A 17,122-nucleotide genomic window follows, 5' to 3' on the forward strand; every position below is an offset into this window, starting at 1 on the left:
GTATTTATAGGGAAGCTTACTATTGTTTGATGTGCCCGCTTGCAGGGGCAGATGGTGGTGTCTGACACTGGCGTTGCGTGGCGTGAAGAACCGAGCCTGAGTGGGCGTTAATGCGCCTCGGCCGGTGTTCTGATCCGTTTGATCGGGTGCTGTCGCGCCGATCGAGACGTAAGGCGTCGGCTGACGTCAGCCGAGTCTTATCATAATTAATATCCCCGTCATGTATATATATATATATATATATATATATATATATATATATATATATATATATATATATATATGGTGAAATTAAATTTTCACTTGATAATAATGAATAAAAATTGAACAAATAAGAGAAAGAAGGGTAAAATGGTAAAAAAAGGAGGAGGAAAAAAGAGAGTGCAAACTGGTTAGAGAAGCACGAACAATAACAGAGAAGAGGTCTACCTCAGCACACGTAATGCTCCGTTCCTCCTCCACCCCCTTCACCACCATGCCCTCCCCGTCATCCTCCTCGACCAAGCCCATCAAGCGCCCATCCACGGCCTCCCACGGCGGCAGCCTCCACCATAGCCTCACCCCGAGCATCGGCATCTGTGCCTCCTGCAAGAGCTCGCCGTCTGCCGCCACCCTTGACCTCCTCATCCTCCTTCTCGTCCTCTTCTCCTGCGCCTTCCTCATCGTTTCCTCCCTCGCCCACCTCGCCCGCTCCCTCACCGCCGTCCTTCCCCCCGCCCCCGCTTTCTTCGCCCCCTTCCGCGACGCTCCCTACCCTTACCTCGCTGGCCTCCTTCTTTTCCTCGTCGTCTCCCTTGCCGCCGCCCATCTCTCCTGCCTCCGCCCTTGCCCCCTCCCCTGGTCCTCCCGTCGCCGCTGCGGCAACCCCCGCTGCCGAGGACTCAAGAAGGCCCTCGAGTTCGACGTCCAGCTGCAGACCGAGGAGTGCATCCGCTCGCCGGACCCCGCGCAATCCGCCGCATGGAAGGAGATCGACGATCTCCCCTGGAAGGGCGGCCAGCAGGGGAACAATCCCGACTACGAGTGCCTGCGTGCGGAGCTCAGGAGGATGGCGCCACCCAACGGCCGAGCCGTGTTGCTCTTCCGCTCCCGATGCGGATGCCCTCTGGCGAAGCTGGAGGCCTGGGGACCCAAGCGGGGCCGGCGGCACAAGAAGTGAGCTCCCTTAACCTTTTTCTCGCTCTAGCCCTTGTCTGATATCCTGCCCTCTTTCATTTTGTGATCCTCGAGATAGAGTATTGAAACTCGTAGATCCAGTTTGCTTAGTTGACATAAACGACGAAAAGAGCAATTGTTCTCATTAATTCTCAAGTATAGGTGAATGGGTTGTCTATGGCTGATGGATCGATCATAGGGAATGAATGCTATTCGGTGAAAGTGAGCAAGTAAAACGTTGGATCACTCCCCTTGGACAAGGGGGTTTTCCACAAAAGCAGAATTGGAAGTGGAAGGAAATTGCATTAAGCTATAACCCGGAGAAGGGACCTATTTCCAGGCGATCAGATCGCGTAGATAAAGAAGAAATTCTGAGGATTGGTATCGATCACGTATTTGAGCATGACCATGTATTAGAAGCTGGCATTTTTCCCTCCCCGGTAACAAATTATTTCTTTTTCCCTCCCAGGAATGACAAACATAGATTCAATAGTACCATATTGTACTTCTATGAATTTATCCTTTGTAATTCTGACATAGATGATAGAGGACACCATGTCGGATTTGAACTGAGAATTAGATGCTGGTTTCATGTCTGTCTTTGTGGAATTTGTGTCTTTATAGGCAAAATTTACGAAAATGTCATGGATGTTATATAGACCCATTTGGAACTAAAATGATGGGGTCTCGGATGCCTTCTGTTCTCGATATTTTCTGATTGTTTAGCTTAAGGGAGTTCAGTGGATTATCAGAAAGTATTCACTGTTTCTAGAGCACATGCCTCCTCTTAGTAATAATTACTAGATCTAGAGATTTCATGCTGTAATGGTATGCTTATGATCTAAAGCATGATACTGGAAGTGGAAGCAATGTTGCATGTATTTGAATGGAAGAGTCGGATTAGGACCTGCACGTCAGTTTTTGGCTTCATAATAGGTAAAGGTAAGGTCTGAAACCAATACAATATGGTACTATTGAATCTATGTTTGCCTGGACTTCATAATAGTCCAAGATTGCAGCTTGGACTAGTTTGCTTGCAAAATAACTCCCAACTTAAAAATTCAGGATTTGCATCGGGAATGTAAAATGACTTCCAAATGAAAAGCTCAGAAGTTCTTTTGTAAGCTGCATGTGGGATGTTGAGGGATATGGAACGGCATCACAATTCATTACTCATCAGGGTTCATCTGCTCATCCTCCACCATGACACTCATCAGTAATGATGGCTTGTTTGATTCCCTTCCTTTGTCCTCCCCTGCTCCCTTGTTCTCTTTTTGCTCTTCTCCGTCCTACCCCTTTCTTCTTACACCTGTCACACTCTCCTCCTCCCTTCTCCCTCCCTCCTGCTTGAGCACCAATCCGACCTCAAGCTATCCTCCCTCTCTCCTCCTTCCCCTCTTCACGTCGACCTAATCAATTTATGAGGGGGAGTTTAGTCACCTAATTTGTAGAGTTTTCATATGCATTCTTTATAAAGACAACCAAATAGCTATGTTGCAAATCTGAGTTCCACATGCAACAAATCAAACAGTGTTGTTGCAAACCCTCACAAGACCAGAAAATTTCAACAGTAAATGTATTTTTAGCTATTGCAACTGCAATTTTTTTGCAGTTTGTAGGCTTACATGTTCTTTCAAACTCTTTCAAGTCTTATTTAAAATGTAACAGTTCAAAAATTTCACAGATATTTTGTATTAAAGGTTTGATAATTAATGAGAGGAAAAAAAACTATATCATGTTTTTTTAGACTCTTTGGCTACTTATTTGATGAGAGCTAACACTTATTATACTAATTTGCAATTTTGGTTCTCAAAATAACACTAATTATACTATATGGATACTTTTCTGCGGTTGAAATTCCATCAGGGATGATGGCCAAAAGCTAGGTTAATCTGGATGCCAAAGACTACCATGCATTCCTCATTACTTTTGACAGTCTTCTTTGGCCTTTTTTCTTTGCCCAACATATTGACTCGAATTTGCTGGGCTTTCTCATCAAAAAGAAAAAAAAATATATCTGACCTTCCTTATTGCTAAGTTAAATGGTTGTTTCTTGACATTACTGTGACTACCCTAAACTATTCATCAATCTACTTATTCTTGAGTGGTGCTACCCACAAATTTGAGAATGCAGTCCTCTTATTGTAAACCATCTATGGTTATCCTCTCAGCTACACTAACTTTTTAGTGTGTGCTGCTTCCTGACAACTACAAACATTTAGCTCATAGAACATAAACCATTTTCTTGTATTATGTGAACATTATCTTCTTTAATATGCCCCTTTTTACTGCATATTGTACAAGATCAAGGAAGTGTTTTTTTTTTGCTGTTCGAAAGTTTGCCAATCATTGTATTATGTAACCATTGTATATAATGCTTTTGTCTTCTTTATGCTAAGAGTGGTGTCAATTATGTTGATAATGGCAGGACAATATGGATGTTACACAAAAAAATCAGTGATCAGCTACACTTAGATTGCTATTGAGTTGATTGATTCAGTCAGGATTAAAAGCAATCCACATAAAGATTGTGATTAAGTAAAGAATAAAATTGTGAGAAAAAAGAGGTAGAAGTATTGGAACTGATGGGATAGCATACAGGGTCAATGACTATAGCTTGATTACACACATCACCCTGGTCCTTATCTCAATTGGTCGTCTACTTAGAGAGACTGATATATACACTTTGTTGCTCTGGCTAGTGTGCTTTGAGCTTTGAAGTTTGTTGAATCAGGTTGCTTTTGGATAGGATTTAGTTGGTTGCATGCTAAAAACTGAAACTCAAAATTATCTTAGCTTTACCCGGATGGAGCCTAAACAAACTGGCTGGATTTGGTTTCATCCATTTTCAGAACTTCAGTTTTTTCTTTGTTTGTAGGAAGACACTTAACACGTGTATCTTGACTCATTTTTTTCTTCTCCAAAAGTTGTTCCTTGCATCAAATTAGTGAGATACTTAGCATTGGGTTTTCAGCTGCTTATATTTTCAGTCATGGTATGGAAATTGAAGATCCCAAGATTCATCATCTGATTATTGGCAGAGATCTGTAGTATGTAAACCTATATTTATATGATTCATATCATATTATATTCATGTCTGCACATGAATGTAGATGTTGTCAAATGGACAAATAGATTGAGCCCGTATTATTCAATAAATAATAATGTTTGTTAGCTATTTAGTTGTATTTTTTTCTTGTTTAACCAGTAAATTGTATTACTGATTATCCTTATTAAGAGGAGCCTTAAGTTATTCTTTATTTTTCTTAGTCAATAATGAAATCATTCAAGTTGTCTATATCACTTACAATGTCTTTTTTTAGGGGAATAACGCCTGATATTAGAAACACTTGCTTTTTCTCCATGTCATTGTTAAATGCTTTTGTTAATCCTAATTCCTTGCTTAATTTCACCTGTCTTTCTAAAAGCCTCCTCATGATCATCATAATCATCATAATTGCAACTATGTGCATAGAACTTTTATGTACAAGTCTTCTCTTTTATGTGAACAACCTCTTCAAAGATGAACCTGATGCAACTTTTAGCTAATAAATTGATCCTTGTTACAAAAATTGTGTTGATTCTATTATCGAAGGGCTATCGACTTCTTGACTGCGATACATCTTGAAAGTGAATTGTATTTGAATGACAAATACAAAAGAGGGTAGGAACTTAAATTGCCTCTGGGCATGGTGTTCCCTGCTTAGATCGATCGAACTTTTGAAAATTGTTGTAAGAAAATTTAGAATTAGCATAGAATTAATTTTTCAAGGGTGAGCCTTGGTGCAATGGTAAGGTTGTTCCTTTGCGACCTAAAAGACCAAGATTCGAGTCATGAAATCAAACTCTTTATTGGCCCTCCCTAGACTCCACATTGGCGGGAGTCTCGTGTATTGGGTACATCCATTTTTATAGAATTAATTTTCTTTTAGATCTCCAGCATCATAGGACTCCTGATTAAATAATTTTGCTGTCTTAAGTTTGTTGATTCTTTAGATAGGTCATAGCCCTTTGTTCTTTTTCCAATGCTCCTGAATTATTATTGATTCTTGTAATTATTCGGTTTGATAAAACACTGATTCATTTTTGTAATCGTTCAATTCATGAACTGAGAACAGGTAAAACAATCTCTTAATCATAGATTAATTTTTCTTAGCGACTTCAGAATTTTCATTGTGATCCATGAGCTTATGATCCTTGTAATGACTCATTGAAACCTTAAATTCTTCCTAGTCATGTCCTCATTTATTCTTCTGTTATTGTCATCCGAAGTTCCTCAGCACAACTCTCTTGCTTTGGGCGAATTCAGCAGTTCTACAAACGAGTTTCCTAACTTTAGTTGTTGGTCATGACAAATCTGTAAAATAGCTGTTTTGCTGCTCCGTGTTTTCAGAATAGGAACTTATTGACTGAAGGCATAATCTGAACTTCCTAATTGATTTTTTTTAGTATGATAATTAGTGCATGTTTGAATATTATAGGATCATGGGAAGATTTTCTCGTCGTGTAAAGTTCAAACACCTCGTAAGAAAATTGAAATCCTTTCTATAAATCTAGCAGACATGGTATCCTTCAGCAGTTGGTATTTATCTTTCTATGCTTCACTTTGCTTTTCCACAGGAAACTAAATTGTCTCATTTAAGTTTGATTGCATCGAATCATCGTTGTTTCTATTGCTGCTCCGAACTGACATCACGATTGTTATAGGGTGCCGGCAAACTTGGCCATCGAGGGAGGAGATCGGTGATTACCGCCCAGGACTCGTCCACCACCATACCCGTTACCTGGTCACAAACTTATACTCTCAACTCTGATCATGTCTAAATCAAAGACGACCTAAGCAGGGATTCCTGTCATCCTATAATGTTCATCCGGCATAGGATATTCTTCATCCAGATTGTTGTGGTACATAAATCCATGCAACTTGATGCATAATAAATTACATTTGCAGTATTTGCTTGCCTCTCAAATTCCATCATTTCCATGCTTAATCCTTAGCTCCTATTTTTCTGTCTGATGTTTCCATTTTGCTGCTGAGATGGTATTTTACATTCCATAACAATGATTTGAATCCATACTCATTGCTTTCACGGTCCTAAAATGACATGTTTGCCCCTCCAAAATATTAAATTACTCTCATTAGCACCCTTCCAAAATACTCAATCATTATTGATTGTAATTCTTAATGAGGTCGATAAATATATTAAAGTTTTGCTCATAAAAGTATTTTTTTATCATTTTCATCGAATTTTTGATTTTTTGAAATTTTAAACTTAAATACAAAAAAATTACTAATTTAAAATAATATATATGTAATAGTCATGCCTTCCTTCGTTTGCTCAAACTATACCTAATGGGAAGCCTCTCGTCGTCGTTTCATCGAGCGCGTGCTTCTTGCCCGTTCGGGCTCTCGGACGCTGCCGAGACGTTGTTCGATGGAATGCGCGACCCGTGACGCCGATTCGTATGAAGTACGTCTTCATATACGAAGGGTAATTATGTCTTTTCATTTAGATGGTAGGCAATGTTTCCCTCCGTCATAAAGTGCTATTGGTGGGATTGATGGGTATAATGTCCATGTTGTCCTCTGCTTTTGTTATAATAACCGAACGAACCAGCTTATCTCTTTTGCTCTGTGGAAGAAGAAGCCTTTCTCGGTTTATCGTTTCCGTCCCATGGCCGTTCGTCTCCTCCTCTCCTGCTCCCCGAAACCCCCTTCTCGAATCCAAAACCGTAGTTCAAGCCCTAACACCAGGTTCCCTCTCAGCTTCGAATCGAGGAGCTTCTCGGATTGGTGCTTCATCAGGCGAGGACTAGCCGTCTCCGTTGTTTCCCTGGCCCTCGCATTGACCATCGGAAGCTCTCCTCCTGGTGCGCTATCTGAGGCGCTCCCTCCTTCTTCCCGGAACCCTGTTCTCGCTGGAATTGCCAACACCAAATCGTGGTTTCAGTTCTACGGCGACGGGTTCTCGATCCGTGTCCCACCGCTCTTCGAAGACATAATGGAGCCAGAGGTGATGAAACCAAGCTTTCGAAGGGCTAATCTTGCGGCGGTGTAGTTATTCTTGTTTAGTTGCTTTTATTTGATTCGTTTGTTGTTTTCGTCCTTTTAGGAATTTAGTGCTGGATTCTCATTCTATGGCGACAAGGCAAAACCTAAGACATTTGCAGCTCGGTTCGCCTCCCCAGACAGGTACAATATATGTCTTGCTGATGCCTCTCTCCTTTGTTTGGGATAATTAGCTGTATTATGCTTTTCTAAATGTCCTTCCTTCACCTTGATTGAGTATGATGATAATGGAAATGATAAAGGGTTTTTTCTTCGTATTATGCTATTTATACATGACTTAGTGGTTGTTGGCTTATTTGCTTCTAGTAAGAACTAAGATTCCTCTATATTAGATCACATTATCAAGATTGTCATTCTGCTGGTTACGTACCTTGTTTAGTTTCATATATCATCGCATTTTTGCTCATTTTGTAGATCGGAAGTTGTAACTGTGGTGATTCGGCCAACCAATCAGCTCAAGATCACATTCTTAGAGGTCTGTTAACTAGTGATGAATTTTTTTCTATCTGCTATTCGACATGATTTTCTTGTTTTGGTGACATTTGTTCACAATTGTCAGTTGGCATCAAAGAATCTATGTTAGTCAGTACAACAATTGTTATAGCTTTCTATTAAGGGCTTTGGGTTCTTAAAAATCTCTGTAAGGACATGGTAGGTAGGATCTGCCTTTTGTAACAATACAAAGCTGAATAATTTATGGTAATGTCTTACCTGATGATATGTAATAACTGTGTTATTCTTTTGATATAAGGTGCACATCATAAAAGAGAGCAACCAATGAGAAGCTCAGATAAGGAAAAAAACAAAAAGAAAAAGAAAAAAGAATTGCTTCTGATGAATGTGACGGATAAGTTTATGCCATTCTGAAGATTTAGCTTTCTCTGATACTAGTGATGCATCCTTTTCCCTTTATCTTTTGGTTGCCTATCTGTGAAAACCATGCGATTTCTTCAGAGGCCTTGTACTTGTTTATGGGGTCATGACTGCTTGTTAAACATGAAGAAACTCTAAAAGCAGAAGTAGATTATGGAACTGTTTCTTGAGGTGTATTCTGTTTTAAACTTTAAAATTGGTTCTGTAAAAGTTGTCTGGCATTGGTTGAGGTTGATATGACCTTGGCCAGCTTACTTTGTCTAACTATAGCCTAACAAGGAACAATTGATTTGGCATAGCTAGATTGTGACTGTAGTTGCAAATATGACCAGAAAACATGAACGTCAAAATATAAGCAACCCATGAGGTTCCACCTAATGATGATGAAAACCAATGTGTTCAAATTGTTAATGCTATCAATTGTGGTGAAGATGCTATGTCAAAGAAGAAAGAGACTATAACAGGACAACAAATGCTGTTGTGAAAAATGAAGCTAATACTTGGCAACCTAGTCCTAATATAGCAGGGAAGCAATGAGTTCATCCGATGTGTCATCCATATATAGAAAAATTGACAACTACTAGTGGCCTTGAGGTTGGTATGGAAAGACATATAACTACTTGTGCTCTTTCCTTTGGCATAGTTATACCAGTAGGATCATCTGTCTTTGGAAAAGTTAAGGTGCAATTCAGAAATTTTCAGGCATGTTTATATGACTTCTCCAAACAGGTTGGTCTAGTTTTGCTTGTCTGGAAATTAGAGATAAGCCAACTTCATGATTTATTTGTGGTTCTCTGTGAATACAAAGAAGAATTTTCTGTTTTGCTAAAGTTTATTGTTATTAGATCTTAATGGTTGTTTGTCATCTTTAAACATAGAAAATGTCTCAAATCTCAACTAAATAATAACTTTGACTTTTCATTTGACATTCCTACTTTGTTCAGCTTGTGGTTTTTTCATCATAGTTAGACAAACATATGAGCTAAATTTCCATAATTTGAAAGTTCCACTCATGAACCATCAACCAAATACGCATATGCATCTGGAGTACGCAGAGAACTACAGCAAGCTATTATTACTTCTATATTACTAAGAAGATAACTAAATTGTCTAAGAAAAGATGCTTGATTAATTGCTGCTATATGATTGCTTCATTTTTCCCTGTGACTTATACAGGCAAAAGATATTACAGAGTTAGGTACTCTCAAGGAAGCAGCAAAGATATTTGTACCTGGTAAATTTCTGACCAGCAAACGGTCTTTCAGATACTTGCATTAGGGTATTTAAGGTTCCTTGTAGTATGATAAAATCATCAAACTTCATCCTCTAGTCCTTTCGCCATAGTTTTATTTATGCTTATCTTTTATCACAACTGCTTGCTACACCACAAACAGCAATTTCTAATGTTGATCATAATTAATGAGATTTGTGAATGGATGAAGATCATAACTTGCATTAAGGTATTTAAGGTTCCTTGTAGTATGATACAATCATCAAACTTCATCTTCTAGTCCTTTCGCCATAGTTTTATTTATGCTTATCTTTTATCACAACTGCTTGCTACACCACAAACAGCAATTTCTAATATTGATCACAATTAATGAGCTTTGAGAATGGATGAAGATCATAAATTGATCTAGCTAATGAATTGAAAGTTTATTTTGCCCACCTCATTGGGTTATGCGGATTTTCATTCTGGCATTATTATTGTTTATACCTGATAGTTTGTAGCACTCAGAATTTCTGTTTGCTCACCTGTAGCTGTCTGTTCTGCAGGTGGTGCAAATCTGTATTCTGCTCGTACCATAAAGATTAAGGAAGATGAAAGTCTTAGGTAACTTTGAGTTTAAGAGGTAGAGTTGTCTGTCAAATAATTCTATTCACCCACGAAGGTTATACTTCAATTAAATTTTCCATTAAGAAGTACAAATTTGTTGGTTTTCTAATTCCCTTTTCTTTGAGTTTTAAGTATGTTGAGTACTCACTGATCCTGTGTCTTGTACTGTTTTATAAGTGAATCATGTAGTGAAAGATTTGTTTCAATTGACCATTAAAGTAGCTAGCCTCTTTCTATTTATTTCTCTCCTTCCTAGACACAGAAAATGTTCAAATTTTGTAATATGAAATGAATTTAACCTTGGGTTCATCTCCAAGGTCCTAGTAACCATAACGATAGATTTTAATTCTCCCAGGACTTATTACTTCTATGAGTTCGGCATCGATACACAGCGTGTTGCTTTGATGACTTCTGTATATAGTGGAAAGGTAGTTATTCCTGGTACATCTCTTTTCTTTAAACTTTATTTACTTCTAATTTACATTTGCATTGACAAAGTATGAATTTGATGCTTCTTTCAGTTAGCTTACCATTGGTTTCACCCAATCTAACCATACTGAAATTGATCCGAGGCTGAGTTATTACAAGTATATGACTCTTTTTATTTCCTTGTCTAAAAGTAGCGTCTACAAAGACCATGTATAGGATACAATATTGGTACTCCTGTCTATAGTTAAATCTTCAATTTAATTGAAAAATATGGTGACTTAATATTCTTTTCCATCACAGCTAACATTTTTCTGTAGTTGCTAATTTGATCACCTTTTCTTCTTTTACCACCATTTAGCAGTATCCTTTTGTCTCTATCTAAAAATCCTTTTTATAAATGGAGGATTTAATAAACTATGAACAAGTTGAATCTCAACAAAAAGGTTGACAAACAAAATTCTCTGACCGGACAGTATGAATACTTGGAATGAATGAGAGTCTGGGTTGCTCAAATGTCAATAACGTTCAGACCGAAACTAGAATTCTGTCTAATGTTATTTGAAATGCAAAATGTGATCTGTGGTGTGATTTTCTGCAAGGCATGATAGGTCGGCCCAATTTTGGTTAAAACTCAGATAATTATTGATGAATTAAGTGTGCAGTTACAACAACAGCAATATGGATCTCAGTTTGATCATGATAGCGATCGTGTGTATGCCGACATACTTGTCTATGCATTGGTATGGACTGGACCTGTATTGGTCCGGCAAAGGTCTGCTACCCAAGATATAGGATCTTGCTTTGGGTTTTGACTGGCACAATAATAAATGTTAGAATAGCTTTATATTGTTTATCCTAAGCTTTTCTGTTACTTCTTTTCCGATGCAGGCATACATAGCTGGTGCAGCTGCTCCAGAAAACAAATGGGATGATGACGGTGTCAATCTACGTTCCGCAGCTATATCCCTGTCGATTGTGTAAGTTTCTGCAGAACGATGCAGTTTTTGAATGCAAGATAGAGCCAAACGATGATTGATAGGCACATTGCACCTCGACTAGCATGTCAGGCCATGAAGGGAAGCATGTCAAATTAGGGAAATTTTACATTACAATTTGACTAGAGAGAAAAGGGGAGATTTAGTGTTTGTTTCATCCAATCTTTGTTAAGCGATACACATACCTTGAAATCTTGTGTTTCTGTAGCTACAATCGGTTGTCAAATTTCTTGTAATATTAATATCCAAGAGATTATTGAATCATTTGTAATTTGTACATAGTGCCCATGGAACTTCTTGTATTCTCTAACACAGTATGTATCTTGTAATCTTTGATAACCAAAATCTTCTTTCTTTGATTTTAGGAAGGAAAATTAAAATTTATTTCTACAGTTGATATTTGAATAACACTATTTATTTTGCTGAAGCTGCTGCTTTTGTAGCCCATTAACATCGATTCAAAAAAGTTGGATCGATTACATCTAGCTTTAGTTAATATTAGCTAGTGTGAATAAAAAATATAAATATAAAAACTAATTATGAAATTGATATAATCATAGTAATTTCAATTGGTAGTCCTTTATTTTTGCAAGTATTTAACTTTATTATAGGTATCAGATTCACTTATCAAATGATGTGGGCAAAAAAATTTTCGAACTTAGAGTTTTTCCTGTTAATTCAACCAAACTTAGGGGGCTTTACTGGAAATTCGCTCATATATATATATATATAAACTTTACTGGACACGTGCCAGCGCTCGGAAACTATTCTGAAGCGTCGGTTTCATGCGCGCAGGTCCCGCCAATGAAAGGCCACGTCACCCACAGAAGCTCTCAGTGGGACGACTCGGTTAACTTTTAACGGCATTTTCCTCCAAAACCGCCCCTCGTCACACGGAATCTGTTGGCGTTAAGAGGTCTCATCCTTGTTCCCGATCCATTTCGTTCCCAATCTCAGATCCAGAGAGAGAGAGAGGGAGACGGGAGATCTGAAAGAGAGAGAGAGAGAGAGAGGAGGAAGATGCACGGCAGGGGGTACACGCGGGTGGAGAAGGGGGAGGAAGGCGACTTGGAGGCTGGGTGGGGCCCGCTGCACCCGGGCCTCTCCCGCGGCGAGTCCGAGCTCCGATGGGGCTTCGTCCGCAAGGTCTACGGCATCCTCGCCACCCAGATCCTGCTCACCACCGCCGTCTCTGCCGCCACTGTCCTCCATCCGTCCGTCAACGCCGCCCTCGCCGCCAGCCCCGGCCTCGCGATTGTCCTCGCCATCCTCCCTCTCGTCCGTAAGCCATCTTACCATTTTCTTTCTTTCCCTTCATTTTTTTCTGTTCTCTTGTTTATTAATCTTTAGATCGTTTGGGATTTGGATGAGCTGATAGTTCGAAATCGCGAGTCGGCTGTCCAAGCGGCTAAGTTTTCTTTGACCTCGATTTTCTTGATCAATCTGTAGGTATTTCTTAGAATCATGAAGTGGTCACCGTAGAATGTCATAATAAATTGATAGCTATCCTAACTTTCAAGGTAGACATGCATGGACCAGATTATATAGGTTCAGTGAGTTTGGCGATTAACTGCATAAATTACCGATTAGGTTTATCCAGTACTATAAACAAGACTATGAATTAGCTGTTAGATTCACAATAGAGCTCCATAAATTGCAAAATTGAGGTATTGTCTATTACTGTAAAAACAAAATTAGCGTTCAAATCATTATTTGTTAGGTTGCAATATGACTTTAAAGTGTATTTATTTTGCATATTTCAACATATCCACATTATCCTAATACTCGGTGATGACCCTGCTTTTTTTTTCTTTTTTCTGAAATCAATACGACCAATCTGATTAATTCAATTTGAGGCCAGCTATATGATCTTTTCCACCACCAGCTTTTTGTTGGGTTTGGGACACTCAGGTTGTTGTCACTTTTGGGTGAGACATAGTCAGTAAACAGATCTGAGAAATTTATACACGAGTTATTAACTTCTAAAGAAAATCTCCTTTGTTAAATTTGGAATGTTGTAGCATAAAGGATATAACAATAAGCAGTTAAGCACACATAAGCAGAGTTGATTTTTTATGATCTATGGACCTAAAATCATATTGATCAAGGTCAATGATCTGATGTTAACAAAATAACCTAGTACGTGTTTTAGTCGAATATATTTTTCAGCATTATTTGGTTTTGGCTTGATAAACATACAAAAGCTTCTTAAATTACATAAGTTATTGTTCCTTGGTCCTAAATAGTTGTGTCTGCTGATTAGTGCTGATTGTCTACTTGTTTCTTATGTCTATTTTGACTCGAAAGGATTAAGACCTTAATTCTGGCTAATGGGATAGTAGCCTGATATATGCAGTCACTCTTTATATTTCTTTTATTGTTGATGCTTAATTTGTTGAGTAGTTTACAAGTAGCTAGCACCCTTTCTTATGTGGAAAAAATTGGAATTATATCTTAAGATATTATTTCTCAAGGATGGTTGTGTATGGGAGTTACGCTGGTCAGCACAACGCCTGCACATACCACATGCTCCCATGTCACAAATGGGTGAATTTTTTTAATAGATAAATGGATCATAGCCAGTGTATGCATCTCATCGACTTGCACGTAAAGACAAATTTGGATTCTGTAAGTGTAAGCCACTAGCCTCTACCATTTAACCATGGTATCTCATTTGTTTTGTTGAGAGTTGGATTCTTCTTTATGATGTAATGGAATAGGCCAAGATGAGGTTGGTGTTACTTTCCTCCTGGCCTTTGCATCACCTTGTTGTACTGTGTGCGCTTCAAGTAAAAGTTTACTATATGTATTGTGGCAATGTTCAGAGGCCCCCTTGCTTTCTTAGTGTGAGGTGGCCTTGTTGAACTTTGTTTCTCATCATTAATGTTGAGTGATGAAATATTTGTTGCTTATGTGGCAAAATAGCATCTTAATCATCTTTAGTTTTGTTATAATTGTTTCATATCTGTAGTTTATTAATTACCTATGTTTTGCAGTGTTGTGCCCCTTATATCATTATCGACAGAAACACCCACTAAATTTCATGTTTCTTGGCCTTTTCACTGTGTGCCTGAGCTTAAGCATTGGCGTGGCTTGTGCCAATACCCAAGGTAATTTGTTTTGCAAATTTACATGGTAAAGGTATTTTAGCCAAATACTTTATTTATTCTCTTTCTCTGCTGCTTGTGCCTATTAACTCTTATTGCCTTAATTATATTTCAGGAAGGATTGTGCTTGAGGCATTGATTTTGACCTCTGCTGTTGTTGCGTCCTTGACTGGCTATACTTTCTGGGCATCCAGGAAGGGCAAGGACTTCAGCTATCTTGGACCATTTGTATTTTCTGGTCTCATCATTCTTCTCGTGACCAGCTTGATACAGGTATGATGGATCCATTACTAAATCTTAATCGAGATGCTTATTTGCCATAACATATTTATACTTTTCACTTGCTTTTGCTAAAATATTATGCAACACAAAAATCCATTTAATTCTTAATCTCATTGTTAAGAAGTTTATTCTTATGTCATGTAAGTTAGTGATGCATCATTTGTCTACTTGGATAATCTTTACCTAACTTGAACTGGGGATGACTGTTTATCTTTTTCTGATTGTGATCACCATTTCTCATTGCGTATATTTAAATATATTTTTGCTACTATCTAGTGATGAGGTGCAAGGAATTTTTTCAAAAGTCTGCTTTGATGCTAGCAGCAACCATTAGCATTTGCCTGTGAGAGCTGTTAATTTGCTTTTAGGCAGACTCGTAATTCAAATGCAGTAATTATATTGTTAGATTGTTAAGAATGAACTCCATATACTAGTAAAACATAATTTAAAATGCTCCATTTTGGACTCGTTGTCATTTTGTTTACAAAAGTTCTGTTTGTTTCTCCTTAATTTATTTGACATGCAATCCTTGACCAAGAAGACAAGAAACATTGTCAGTTTCTAGCAAAGTTGGAACTTTGGCCACAATTGGTCCTTCTCAGTCAGTAACAATGTGAAAGTTTGAGGGCTTCAATGTCTCATTTTGGTTAGTAGCTGAAAGTCCTGTTCGCTTTGCGGGTATGCACTAGATCTAGCCTTTAAGAAAGGAAGGAGAAGTGTGGATTTAATCTCTTGTAAAATAAAATAGCTCTTTTGAAGCATAATTTTATGTTTTTCTATACAAGTTTGAATTATGTAATATCCTGATTAATCCCACATCGGAAGTGAACAAAAGCTAAGATTGACTTACGAGGGTCTGATGAGTGTACTACTATCAACTTTAGTTTAAATATGTTGGCCAGTGGTTTGGGCCAAAAGAAAAAAAGCTAATAGGTCAATTAGCCCATCAGGCCCTGATCGTGACATTTGGTATTAGAGTCGACTTAGTATTTGGGCATGGTGAGGAGACTCGAGTAAGAAAGGGTTACCCGTGGATGGAGTCAAATGACTCGTAACATTCCGATTAGTCTCACATCGGAAGTGGATAAAGGCTAAGATTGACTTATAAGGGTTTGATGAATATACTATTATCAAACTTCAACTTAAGTATTTTGACCAATAATTTGGGTCAAAAAGAAATTAATAGGTCAGTTAGCCCATCAGGCTTGGATCGTGACAAGTTATACTAGAAAATAAGATCCATAGATTAAACATCTTAGTTTTTGGGAAATTTCTAATCTCTCTTCTTTTTCCTTGCTACATAGTGTAAGATATAGAGATTTTAGTGTTTGTTAGTTTTGAAAACTATTATCTATCAGGACCTTGGAATTAAAGCTAAATTCTAGACTCAATTCTTCTTGGACCACCCTCAAATTTTAAATTCTAGATGATGCATAAAGCATGCATCCACTATGGTCCCTAGAAGTTGCAAAAGTCTTGAACATAATTGGCCGAGACAACTTGTAAGTCTGATTTATACTACCATCTAAGCTTGTGCAGTTCCTTTTTGCTAAAAGTTGAAGTTGACACATTTACTTTTTGGTTTTGTGCGTGAACCATGTGGATATATTTTATTTATGATGTCAATTAATGCTTGTGAATGTCTGATGCTGGCATGTGCAGATATTCTTCCCACTTGGACCAACATCTGTTGCTATCTTTGGTGGGTTCGGGGCCCTTATTTTCTCAGCTTTCATCATCTATGACACAGACAACTTGATCAAGCGCTACACTTATGATGATTACATTTGGGCATCTATCAATCTCTACCTTGACATTCTCAACTTGTTCCTTTCCATTTTGAACATGCTGAGAAGCATGCAGTCAGATAATTAGAGTCAAATGGTAGCTTTTATGAATTGCTTGCTACTCTCTAGTGATGTTTCTCAACTAAGATATTTACCATGCAACTGTTGTGCTGTTAAAGAAGTTTGACTGATCAAGGCGTCTGTTGAAGTCCAATTGTATCATTATATGATGTACTTCAAGTTGCTTGCTGTAAGTTTGTCACTGTGGGATGGTTGAAAGCTATTGATCAACTAGCTTGTCAATGTATTTATACTCTCTTTAAGATCTTTGCTGTTGCATGTATCCTGGCAAGTACTATCTTTTGTATTATTATAGCTGAGAGTACATTATCGTACATATACTGTATTTATAACCACAGAAAGTCCAGCATCCTACCTGAGCTTAGGATTCAAATAAACTACTCCTGAGAAATCAGTGCTCTTTTTGCTTTCTTAGTCGTGCTATTATTTGATTTGCCTTCCTTGCCCTGCTTTGTTCTGTCTTCTTACAGGATGACAGCCCATTCGTGATGAAGATAATATCTTGC

General features: G+C 38.1%; 3 protein-coding genes across 4 annotated transcripts; all 3 read left to right on the forward strand.

The window, feature by feature from the left end:
- The first annotated feature begins 419 nt into the window (after positions 1-419).
- Positions 420-6,108, forward strand: LOC103986256 (uncharacterized protein At5g19025). The gene is made up of 2 exons (XM_009404201.3): positions 420-1,155; positions 5,863-6,108. The coding sequence occupies exons 1-2, from the start codon at positions 443-445 to the stop codon at positions 5,900-5,902; spliced, it is 753 nt and encodes a 250-aa protein (XP_009402476.2). The 5' UTR covers positions 420-442; the 3' UTR covers positions 5,903-6,108.
- Positions 6,109-6,773: 665 nt separating this feature from the next.
- On the forward strand, positions 6,774-11,623 carry LOC103986255 (uncharacterized). Of its 2 annotated transcripts, none has more exons than XM_018826008.2 (7): positions 6,774-7,169; positions 7,269-7,348; positions 7,640-7,700; positions 9,275-9,332; positions 9,875-9,932; positions 10,291-10,376; positions 11,253-11,623. In XM_018826008.2, exons 1-7 carry the CDS (start codon positions 6,831-6,833, stop codon positions 11,294-11,296), a joined length of 726 nt encoding a protein of 241 aa, XP_018681553.2. In that variant the 5' UTR covers positions 6,774-6,830; the 3' UTR covers positions 11,297-11,623. The 2 variants fall into 2 exon arrangements, with proteins under 2 accessions (XP_018681553.2, XP_009402475.2); XM_009404200.3 differs by having other exon boundaries at positions 10,291-10,363.
- A 492-nt stretch (positions 11,624-12,115) lies between these two features.
- On the forward strand, positions 12,116-16,878 carry LOC103986254 (BI1-like protein). Its single transcript, XM_009404199.2, has 4 exons — positions 12,116-12,641; positions 14,356-14,469; positions 14,582-14,739; positions 16,411-16,878. Exons 1-4 carry the CDS (start codon positions 12,380-12,382, stop codon positions 16,621-16,623), a joined length of 747 nt encoding a protein of 248 aa, XP_009402474.2. The 5' UTR covers positions 12,116-12,379; the 3' UTR covers positions 16,624-16,878.
- The last annotated feature ends 244 nt before the right edge of the window (positions 16,879-17,122 follow it).

Source organism: Musa acuminata, chromosome BXJ2-5 (assembly GCF_036884655.1).
Source record: "Musa acuminata AAA Group cultivar baxijiao chromosome BXJ2-5, Cavendish_Baxijiao_AAA, whole genome shotgun sequence".
NCBI classification, from domain to species: Eukaryota; Viridiplantae; Streptophyta; class Magnoliopsida; order Zingiberales; family Musaceae; genus Musa; species Musa acuminata.